Raw genomic sequence first — 11927 nt, forward strand, 5'->3', positions numbered from 1 at the left:
TACTGAGAGACTTCACTGAGGTCGCCATACTGTACACTGTCCACTCACATGAGCAAAAGGCATTCATGGCATTTATGTCCGTCTAACAAATGTGGCACATTACTGCAAATACGGATAATAATCCTGCTGCTATTCAGTGACATGCAACCATTATGTAGCTTGTTTACAAACACATGTAAACACTTCGGCCTGCCAAAATGAGTGATGTAATGGAAACTATGCATGCACTGGGATCTAATGTCTCACCAGGAATAGAGGGCAAAGTATAAAGCAGCAGTTTCAGTACCATGTCAGCGTGTGTCTCCAGCCAGACCTTACGCTGAAAACAAGAACTGTGTTTTTATTAAATACTGAGACAGTTAACCCATCATGTTTGGCTGTGGCATTAAGATGGTTCCTCTTTAGGAAGAAAACAGGGCAGTGAGCTTGTGACCGGGAGGTCGTCGGTTCAATCCCCAGACCGACAGGATTAAAATCTGGGTGGGGAAAGTGAAAGAGCAGTGCTTGTCCCTCCCTCATTACCACCACTGAGGTGCCCTTGAGCAAGGCCCTTCACCCCAACCGCTCCAGTGGAGCGGCTCAGTGGCCAGCATATTCAGACGTGTGGTTGTACTGGGCAGCTTCCAGGTATGAATGTGTAACTGTGTGAATGTGACAGGTCGTCACTGCAAATGAGAATTTGTTCTCAACTGACTTACCTGGATAAATAAAAAACTATAAAAAACAATATATATATATATATTTAATATTATAAATATATATTCAGATTTAAGGAAACAAGGCAAGTAGCTGTTTAAAAAGGTACTTGAGCTGCTTCATTAAGTATTATCCCAGGCACTTTGGAAGTGTCAAAGAAATTAAATTAAAGGACATTTGTGTAATTGTTTTGCCCAGTTGTACAAATTGATGAGTAGATAAAATGCTTACAAAATAATGCACATTCTGGATTCCCACATGGACTCACAGCCGTAACCGTTCAGTTTGGGATTGTTCAGTTCATCAAACATACCGCTGTCGATCATCTCCTTCTGCCATTGAATGGAGACGGCGCCCGTGCTAAACTGCTTAAAAAATGTCTCATCCTTGCCCTCAAACGTAATATTCTCAACCTCGGAGGTGTCCCTGAACTTGTCCCTGAACTTGTCCATGTCCTTGGCGTAGACCACGTTGGATTTTGGCACCCAGGGGGGCTCCACCAACCCGGCCTCTAGCCGGCGGAAATTGATGCTTTTGAAAAACACGTGGTTTCTTGGGTCATCATCTCTAGTATTAGAAAGACACAAAAGACAGTTAATGATTGGATTGAAATAGAAACCTAGGTTACGCAAGCAGGAGGCAGATGAAATGATTCAACTGGACAGTAAACATGTTCATATGGCCATGACAAACATCCACTGAAATAAAAAACAAAGAAATATAATACAGTTTAAAAAAGAAAAGGACACCTACAGCCCAAACAGGTGTTTTTACTTAATTATCCTGATTAGACCCTTGCTCTCCTGTTAGTTTAATTAGTTTATTTGTTGCACCTGTTGGGGCGGGACAACTCACATCCCCATTGCCCTTATTAGTACACTCACATAAATACACACAATACATAAAAGCAAACCTGTTTGGGTGTGCAGGGCATTGAAAATATGGAAGATGTAGATAATATATGAGCACTTAAGGGCCATTATATATAAGTAGGTCTTAAGATGAGCCTTAAAGGGGGGCAAAAAAGTAAGCACTCAAATTTTCCCTGGAAGACTTCTCCATAAGATGGAGGCACTAACGACAAGAGGTATACCACTAAGAGTAATGGAAAGTGAAAGAAAGTCAGTTCTGCATTTGGGAAGTCAGTGGAGAGAAAGGTGATAAGGTGCTCTTCTTATAATTATCTCCTGACCTCTTCAAGGTGTCCGGACCTCCACCGGACCTCTCAACTTCTGGGCCTTAATCATATCAAGCATAACAGTACGTTTTCACAGGTGATCATTTTTTCTTCTTTATGGGTGATTTGCTTCCAATCTCCTGTGACAAACTTGTGCTTGAGAAAATTAAAGTTTTTACTTACTGGCACCCAAGGCGATGTATCACCTTCTTCTTGAGAAAGCGACTGATGATATCTTTGGTCGGAGCATCAAAGTGTTTGTGTTCAAACTTGCACTCGTCCTCCAGAATGCGACGAGTCACCTCCTCATTCTGCACCTTTTCTTTGAAGTCTTTAAAAGGCAAACGGGCGGCAACCATCTCATAGAAGCTGCAGCCCAGAGCCCACCAGTCCACAGACGTGCGGTAGTACTCCTGCCTCAGAATCTCAGGGGCCATGTAACCAGGTGTACCAGCCTGACAACACACAAAGGGGAGAGAGAAACTAGGATGAGGGAGAATTCAAAGAGGCATAAGCCTTCTCCATATTTCTGGGGTTTAACTTCAACAATAATTGCAATTCTTCAGTCTGTTTAGATATTCAGGTCTGGTTAGAACCTGGGGACCAGGGACATTGATGAACCCTTGGTATATGTATTGTGCTCTGTTTTACCTGCTTAGGCACTGACCAAAAATGCTAAGGGAGGGAAGGGGGTATTTTTTATTTTTTTTTTTGCTGAAGAGAGTTGGAGCGTTAGCAAGGGAGGACTTTATTTCCGAATAATAAGGAAAATGATTATACCATTAGCATAAGATTTGGGGAAAACGATTTAAAATGTTTTATGCTTTAAGTCTTAAGTCTGACTAAGTCTTTTAGTTATTAATGGTGAATCGAGTTGTAGATATACCTTTGTGTTATTTTTTAGATATTGGTGGATGGTTTTGCAAATCATACTAGATTGATTAAGTAGGTTGACCTCCTCTGCCACCCCAATTATCTTTATACAGTCCCTTAGCTCCGCCACTCTAAACCAGTGATTTCCACTCTGGGGGGTCAGAAAATAAATCGGACAAGGACAAGATTATTAGCAACATAGGAAAGTACAAAACAGTACAAAACTAATTTCTACTTTGTTTAATATTTGCTGTTTTCTTCTGAATTGCTGGATTATTTGATCACAGACCTAAAAAACAATAAATTCAAATCTCAGGCAAACATTGATTTATTTTAAGAGACAAATCTTAAGACAAAGATTCAACACACGCTGCTGTGTGCAGATGAAAATTAAATTTAAAATTAATTTATGTAGGATTTTTGTTTAGGATGGAAATATTTGAGGCAAGACAGAATAATCTAATGTGTTAAATAATTCACCTTTTTAAATTTGGTTATGTGCAAGAGAGTTTCTTGGCCAGCTTCCACATGATGAAAAACAAAATTAAATAATGAAACATGAAGACAAAAATGCAGACACAAGAATGCAGTGTGAAACAAGACACTGTTACAGCATATACAGTAATGCTGCGTTAACAGGCCTCCATCAGGCCGGTCAGCTGACAGATGAGACATTACGGTTCACTCTGTCTCTAGTGAGTAGAGGCCTGCTGTGAATCTCCTGACTCATCTCCTTGGACAGACACGTGGAGGCCACATCTGTTATTAGTAAAGCAAAGATTATTGTAACTAGCTAATGCTAACAGGCTCTGCTCAGTCCTCCATATGATCAGGAGTAGGCTACTTGGAGATTTCGTTGGGTACAAACCACAGAGAGGCTTTGCAGAGTGCATTGCAGTACAAACGTTTGACACCGAGGCCTGTAGGTCAAAATAGAGATATGTCACCACACTAACCTTCCGGCAGATTGTTTTGTGCTTTGGCAGCTCCACAGCCAATCCAAAGTCTGACAGCCGACACTGTCCTTTAGCATCCAGAAGCACATTCTCAGGCTTCATATCCCGGTACACAATGTCCATAGAGTGCAGGTGGAGTAGCCCAGTGATTATCTGGGCCATGTAGTAAACAACACGTTCCATACGGATACCCCGCTCCCCGAGCTCGTAGATGTGGAAGCTAAGGTCTCCTCCGTTCATGAGGTCCATGACCAGGCACAGGTGGGTCTTGTTGTCATAAGCGTAAGCCAGATTTACAATGAAGAGACTGTTGACCTGCTCCAGGATCTGCTTCTCCATAAGGGCCATTCTCTCCTCACCTTTCTTCTTCAAGCGCTTCTTATCCAGCTTCTTGCAGGCGTACATGTGGCCTGTGTGTTTCACCTGCACCGCACACACCTGCAAGACAGAGGAAAATTAGATTTTATAACAGTTTTATTTATTCGATATTCTGTTTTACTGTCTGTTGCGACTGTATAAGCTTGAAATATATTTATGCTACTTTTTGCAAAGCGAAACAATGTAACGTTTACTTAACAGTGGCCGCTGTTGCTATATGTAAAAGTTAAAGGGTGATGATAAATGCTAAGCCAAATTTGACAGCGGCATAAGTAGAGAAAATGTTAAGGTCATGCCTCCATAATGCTACTGGTCATACCAAACCAAAAGGGGCTTTAATTCAGATGCTGGGATTTCTGGTGCCTACCTCACCAAAGCCACCTTTTCCCAAAGGCCTTAACTCATAAAAGTATCTGTCAGTGATCCTCTGCTTCTCGTACTCTTTCCACTGCAAGAACCTATAGTAAAAGGGGCTTTTCCGATACTCTGAGAAAGGTCTTCCCCTCAGGAAGTCTCTCGTGGCTTCTCTTATCTGTCCCAACATCACCTCGTCAAAGTTTTTGTCTGTTACATCCTTGCATCTTTCAGCTGCTTCTCCTGTCAGGTAGAAGAGAAAACTCCTGGACTCAGGCTGACAGAACTTAGCGAGGATGCTCTGTTTGGCCTTCTCTCTGGCTTCACCTTCAGCAAAGCTCCAGTCACTTAGCTCCTCCAGGAACTCAGTGGTGACCATGTACTGCGGATTAGAGGCCAGAAGAAACTGCTGGAACAACTTCTTCCCAATAGGCTGTTCCTCACACAGTGACTCGTACGTCCTCCCCACTGCTGCCTGGAGAGCAGAGGACATCTTTGGTTTTGGCAGCGTCAGGGAGAGCCACTGTTTTCTCAGCGTATCGCGATCTATCAACAGGTCACCCATGTTGGATGGATCCTGTGACATACCTATAGGCAGCGGGGCCTGATCAACTACAACACCACAGCGCACTCATCGGCAGGTTCCAAGCACAACGGAGCACCTCAAGCACCTGCATCCTGAACATCCTCCACCGCTCTTGTGCCACGCCTCTTGGAGCATTAAAAGTACCACAGTCCTCTGGGATTTGTCGTTAGCCAAAGTGTCTTTGCACGCTTATTCGTTCACAGCACTAAGGGAAAGCAACTTATGTGGTCTGAACTTAAGAGGCTTTAGACTTGTCTATTTTTAGGAGATGTAAAGTGCCTGTGTGCAGTAACTGGGCTGCCAGCATGACATGACGAGGTCGTAGATCCTGACTGTAACAAGTTATAGCTGATTATAGTTTATGAGATAAAGAAGCCACAGAGAAAGCTGTGTATGTATGTGTGTGTGTGTGTGTGTATGTGTGTGTGTGTGTGTGTGTGTGTGTGTGATATGTGCAGTTTGCAATGGGGTATACACACTTCATTGCCTATCATAGGAGGCTTCACTAAATTAGTCCTAATAGGTTAAGTAAGCCTAAAATATTCATTTTGACAGACTTTTGAAGCAGCTTTAGATATTACACTTGCAAAGATGAAAAGATTAAATGTCGTCTGAGGTTCTCAGATAATGCATTACGTGGAAAAAGTGTACCTCTATAGCCTTAAAGTTACCATTTATAAAATATTTAATATAAACTTTACGAATGTAGTAAGGTGTTTTTTTTATAGAATCAAGTGAGTAGATTTGAGCGTCAACAGGCTCAGGTATTTCTATTTCATTAAGAGCAAATTGTTAATTATAAATACCAATTATAGCTGCAGAAAATGGTGGATTAATTGATTAAATCATCAGAAAATTGATTGGCAACTATTTTGATCGTATTTCGTATCGTATAAGTCCATTTTCAAGAAAAAGTATCAAACATTTGATGGTTCCACATTCTCAAATGTTAAGCGTTATCTCTTTTTTCTTGTTAAAACACGCTAGTTGGTGACATCACCTTGGGCTAGAGAAAATTGTTTTCTCAATTTTTATAAACCAAATGATTATAAAATAATTGGCAGATTGTATAATAATGAAAATAATTATTAGTTATAGTCCTAATACCTGGGAAATATCCCAATTAGTGTGCTCCTAATGTGGCATTTTGCTGGAACACACTGAGGTAGGACGTGCTTCTTGTTCACTTCCCCCACATGGTCAAGAGGTTTGAAGCAGCAACCTTCCAGTCATTAGCCTGATGTCTAAGTGAATTACCCCGATCAGTCATCCCCACTTACAATATTCCTTGACAAGGAAACTGATCAGCAAAAAAATAAAAATAATCACATGCTGAGACACAGACTTCCTGCATGAATGTGACTACAGAACATTTTTATCATGTTGATGCTAGAAATATAATTAGAAAAACATCCACCATCCACGTGATATGTAAGCATTCCACACATTAAGTGTGGCCGATCCAAATCCTGGCTGGACTTAATAACTGCTTTGCAGTGGTGGAATAAGTACTCAGATAGCAGCAATAGCATGATGATAAAATACTTTTACAAGCAGAAGTCCTGCATTCAAAATCACTTGTGCAAAATGGCTCCATTCAGTTACTTATTATTGTAAAGTTAATTCTGATTCTTCACCATCTGAGCAGTTAAGAACAAGTACTCGAGTAAATGTTCTTAGTTAGATTCGACCACTGCGTGAAACTGGAACAAGGCCAACCTTACCATACATGTATAACAATAGCTAGTGGTCAGCATGGCCGCCACCCAGATGGTTCACTTTGACTGCTAAGGTATTTATTGCATTAAGGTGACTTGAGGATTTTAGACTCCATCCTTCAACTATGATTGGTGGTTGCTAAATGGATGAACGAATATGTTTACAACTATACACAGTCCTTTATTTTTAAAAAGACAGTCACATATTCAGGATGTGCTGAACACCACAGACAATAATGTAAAGGTAACATGTGACCAAACACTGCAACAAAGTGTATCCTTCGCTTCATAATCCCTCCAGCCACATCAACCAATCAGTGACCCAACAAGTCTGCAGCGCTTTAAATTTTGTCCATCGTCCTCCTTAAGACACCAGGACTACTGGAACATGCATTCATAAGTAGGATGACAGTTGGCTCTCTGCACAGGACATTGCAGTGATCATTGTCAAGTCTGTCACTTCTTTTGGGTGTACACAGGTGTTGTCCGAGAATCAGACCGCATGGAGTTGGAGCTTATTTGCCGATTCTTTGAACCACCCAGTCCTGCTGGCAGAGGGGACAGCGATTGTTCTGCTTCACCCAAAGGGACATGCAGCAGTTATGGAAGGAGTGGTTGCACTCTCCCCATACAACTGAAAGAAGATGAAGATAGAAGACATAAGGAGAGAAAACAGCTTAGGTTACACAGAACATAAACGTACTGAAGACATTTAATTGATGATATTAATTGTATTATAATTACTTGTTCTGTAGTTGGCTCTTATCAAACATAACTACTGTAGTTAAATGAATCTGTTGGCAGGTAAGTTGTGTATTAACTAAATAATGTGTTTCATCCAAAAAAATACAATGACACGATGTCTCTATGCAAATTCATTCTAATATCATCCATTTGACTGACATGAAACGCCCAAGATTAATTAAAAACCTCTTTCTCTATGATAAACTGGCCTGGTTGGTTTCTTTAACTGCTCCGACAACCTGGTTAATGTTAGCTTTCTTATCAGGGCCCGCCCTCTCCTTCACTCGTTATCTTGCCAGCTGCTCATATTGTTCGCCTTCTTCTAAAACATTAGAAACACTAAAGCAAAACCAGAAAACCAAAGACGTTATAATAGTGTTTCTTCATTAGACCAGAAGTGTCAGTGAGTTTTATTGTTAGAATAGACCAGCGACCGTTCCGTTTCGACCGTGTGACATTTGTTTACAATGTTTGGTACACTTGACAAGTGCACTGTGAACGCAAACCGAACCAAATGAAAAATGCAACAATGTTTCAACTTCACCCCCGAATCGCACCGAGTTTAATGAACTAGCTATAGGTGTGAAAGCGCCCATATGTTTGGTAACGATTAATACTGCTATAACGTTACGGTGTTTCATTGCCTTACCAACACAGTCCTCCTGTTTGTTTTCCGCCTGGCATCGGAGACACGCGTCTGCAAATCAAGACAAATGTGTTACAGTAACTCTATGCCTGTGACATTAGGTATTAAAGGTAATGTTAGCTACATTAGCCGGTGTCCGAGCTAAGCTAAACAGTGTTGGTTCCTTGGACTCACCCATCACTTGTACCCGACAAATGGCACAAGTATCACACTCAACGTCCCAGCTCCACATCGCTACAGCGTTCCACTTCTTTAGGGAAAACATCTTGTCCCCGCCCGACTTAGAGCCTGAAGAAGTGTTGTGAGAGAGGACTATCCCCGGCTCGTCACCGTCATCCATCTCTGCTGCACGGTGTCTAAGGTAACGTTAGCCACACTAGCTAAATAAGCTGAACAAAATGGACGAAACCATAGACTGTGGACAAAACCATGCTAATGCTAGCTGGTTTAGCAAACGTCTTGTCTCCATAGCGACAAAAGATGGCGCTGTTTTCCAGGATATGAACAAGGGGGTAAGCGTCTCCTCACAACCATAGTATATAAGAATGGACCAACAGATCCCGTTGCTTTGGACGGAGACCAGTGAAGGATATTAGAAGCACTTTTCCGGTGAGCGCTGAGCGTTACTGCGCAGCCTCCAACTGAGAAAGAGACGGCGTAGATGTGACGTGAGCAACCTGTCTTCTAGTAGCTATGCCAAGAGAAATCTCAATCATTCCCAATCTTGCAGACACGGAGAGCGTAGGTATATGTAAGGAGATAACATGGACACAGGCTAATTATTGCTAACTAAAATGCTAGTTAACATTAGTAATTAAACGTAAACAGCTAATGTAAGTCGAAACTGCCTGCGAGCTTCTCCTGTACTACATGGTAATTTCTCTACTATGCGACAGTAAGTCGCATGGTTATGACACAATCGTTAGCCTATTTTTACAAAAACGTCTACTACGGAGCCATAACGTGAGGTACAAGGTAATGGAGCCTTTTTTACATTGTTGTGTTTCTTTAGAAATAAACAATGGACAAATAGAGTCTTTAAACGCTTCAGATGTAAAGTTATTCGCGGTCCGAGGAGAAGCTTACCACCTTGCTCACAACCCATACCTCCTATGGCGCCATTTTGATGCTACCAAGCCATCACCTCCCGTTAGCATTCCATTGACTGCCATTCATTTTGGCGCCACTTTGACAGCGAATAACTTTACATCTGAAGCGTTTAAAGACTCTATTTGTCCATTGTTTATTTCTAAAGAAACACGACGATGTATAAAAGGCTCCATTACCTTGTACCTCACGTTATGGCTCCGTAGCAGACGTTTTTGTAAAAATAGCGACTTACTGTCGCACAGTAGAGAAATTACCGTATAGTACAGGAGAAGCGTGCATGCAGTTTCGTCTCACATTAGCTGTTTAAGTGTAATTACTAATGTTAACTAGCATTTTAGTTAGCAATAATTAGCCTGTGCCTATGTTATCTCCTTACATATACCTACGCTCTCCGTCTCTGCAAGATTGGGAATGATTGAGATTTCTCTTGGCACAGCTACCAGAAGGCTTACAACTTTCAGACAGGTTGCTCACGTCACATTTACGTCGTCTCTCTCAGTTAGAGGCTGCGCGGTAACGCTCAGCCATCACAGGAAAAGTGCTTGTAATTCTTCTGTTATATTGGCGTTTGGCATAACAACTCGTTGCATGACTGCCACCAACTGTTGACCGTAGCCTAGAGCATCAGGTGTGTGAAAACATGGAGGCCACAATAATTTGCTGCTGTTTTCTTATGCGAGCATACAAACAGCACATCGTCAGGTGTTTGTGTTATCTGCAGGACAACGAACGGGAAAGGACACGGATAAGGTGTTGTTTATTTTTATACATCAACAGCATCATAAATGGTTAAATATATTGTCTTGATCAAGTTTTGTAATGGGCCTCTGCAGGCCAATCAGAAACAAATATCCTTACATTAGAGTCTCCTTGAATAACTTTAAAAAACAAGTCATTTAAGTCATTGTTATGAGCAAATACCATACATAATTAAATATACCTGTATGTAACCAAGTGGAAAAGTATTAAATCCTCATTATCATGGTCTTCAGCCAGTGCTTGGTGCCTGGAAGCAAGTAGGGTGCTTAGAGTGGTTCAGTGGTCTGCTGGTGCTGGGTCTCTTTGGGATGTTTGGTTGGTTGACGTCAACTCTCAGCTGCCACAGGAATGCACAAAAACACAGAGGAGTCCTGCCCTATCAAAGAAAAAAAGTACTGAATCATTTTTGGACACAACTATACAACCTTTATGTAGGAGGTTAATGCAGTGTGTAGAATCCTGAAGGGAGGGAAAAAACAGAGTGAGTAAGATAAATAACAACTGATTGATTGAAACTAAATAAGATTCACTGAAGACTTTTGTTAATGTCAGTTGTTGTTACCTCTGTCTGTTACAGCCACGGACACCTAACTTTAAAAAAAAAAAAAAAAAACATGATTGTGCAACATAGTGATGAAAAAGAAATAATCTTTGAATAATCGGTAAATGAGATTAAGGCTTTCAGGAGACTTTTGTCAATGTTGTCATATGCACTACCAGTCAAAAGTTTGGGGTCACTTAGAAATTTCCACTCCATTACAGACAGAATACCAGCTGAGATCAGTTGCATTGTTTTTTTAATCAGGGCAGCAGTTTTCAGATTACATTATGTGCTTACATAATTGCAAAAGGGTTCTCGACTGTTGTAGAAAGAAGTGGCTGATCTTTAATGCAATATCTACATTGCCCATTATCAGCAACCATTCATCCAATGTTCCAAAGACACATTCTCTTTATTAATCTGATATAATTTTAAAAGGCTAACTGAGAAAACAATGGAGAACCTGTTTGCGATTATGTGCACATAATGTAATCTGAAAACTGCTGCCCTGGTTAAAAAAAAACAATGCAACTGATCTCAGCTGGTATTCTCTCTATAATGGAGTGGAATGGAAATTTCTAAGTGACCCCAAACTTTTTGAATTGCTCATTCTGCTGCCTTTTGCTGTTGCTACTTGGTTTTGCTGCTTTTGTTGCTTGCCTATTGTCTTTGCTGTTTTTACTGTAGGTTCAGCTGCTTCTTCTAATTCTGCTGTGTTTTGCTGAATTAGCTGTTTAGAAAAAGATTATTTTTTTGGGCATTTTAGGCCTTTAATTCCACAGGACAGATTAAGACATGAAAGGGGAGAGAGAAGGGGAATGACATGCAGCAAAGGGCCACAGGTCGGAGTCGAACCCGCGGCCGCTGCCTCGAGGAGTAAACCTCTATATATGTGCGCCTGCTCTACCAACTGAGCTAACCCAGCCACAATTTGCTGTTTTTTTTGGCAAGAATTTTGTGGTCTTACTAAATGTGACTGAAACTGTTTAGGGTAATCACACTAGCTTAGTGTGAAGTGTGGAGTTGGGGAGTGATGCTTTGTTAAGTGATTAGCTAGGGTGGGGTCTCCTCACCTGTAGCCAACACCAATCACCTCCTTGTATTTAATATTGGCGTTTGTGTGAAGCGGCAGCTTCAGCAGCAGCCTCATCGGACGAAGACTCGAAGGACAAAGACAAAGGAGGCTACACAGGAGTCTTCGTGGGAGGCTAATCTAAACACCCAGATGATCTGCTTACCTATCAGTCTCTTCTTTCCTCCTTCGCTGCCTCTATATCTACAGCAAAAAGCTCTTTCTATCAAACCAAAATTGAACCCTCTTTCTCCAACCCTAAACAACTTTTCTTCATCTTCTCTAACCTTGTCTGAGGTAAATAACTACAGACCCGT

At 41.3% G+C, this 11927-nt stretch overlaps 2 protein-coding genes across 2 annotated transcripts; both read right to left on the bottom strand.

The window, feature by feature from the left end:
- Positions 1 to 793: 793 nt before the first annotated feature.
- On the bottom strand, positions 794 to 4999 carry LOC144514084 (rhodopsin kinase grk7-b-like). The gene is made up of 4 exons (XM_078245274.1): positions 4448 to 4999; positions 3703 to 4140; positions 2057 to 2328; positions 794 to 1263 (listed from the first exon to the last, which is right to left on the bottom strand). The coding sequence occupies exons 1-4, from the start codon at positions 4997 to 4999 to the stop codon at positions 924 to 926; spliced, it is 1602 nt and encodes a 533-aa protein (XP_078101400.1). The 3' UTR covers positions 794 to 923.
- Positions 5000 to 6898: 1899 nt separating this feature from the next.
- rnf7 (ring finger protein 7) lies at positions 6899 to 8599 on the bottom strand. The gene is made up of 3 exons (XM_078246413.1): positions 8303 to 8599; positions 8132 to 8179; positions 6899 to 7372 (listed from the first exon to the last, which is right to left on the bottom strand). The coding sequence occupies exons 1-3, from the start codon at positions 8466 to 8468 to the stop codon at positions 7254 to 7256; spliced, it is 333 nt and encodes a 110-aa protein (XP_078102539.1). The 5' UTR covers positions 8469 to 8599; the 3' UTR covers positions 6899 to 7253.
- Positions 8600 to 11927: the final 3328 nt, after the last annotated feature.

Source organism: Sander vitreus, chromosome 3 (genome assembly GCF_031162955.1).
Source record: "Sander vitreus isolate 19-12246 chromosome 3, sanVit1, whole genome shotgun sequence".
Lineage (NCBI taxonomy): Eukaryota > Metazoa > Chordata > Actinopteri > Perciformes > Percidae > Sander > Sander vitreus.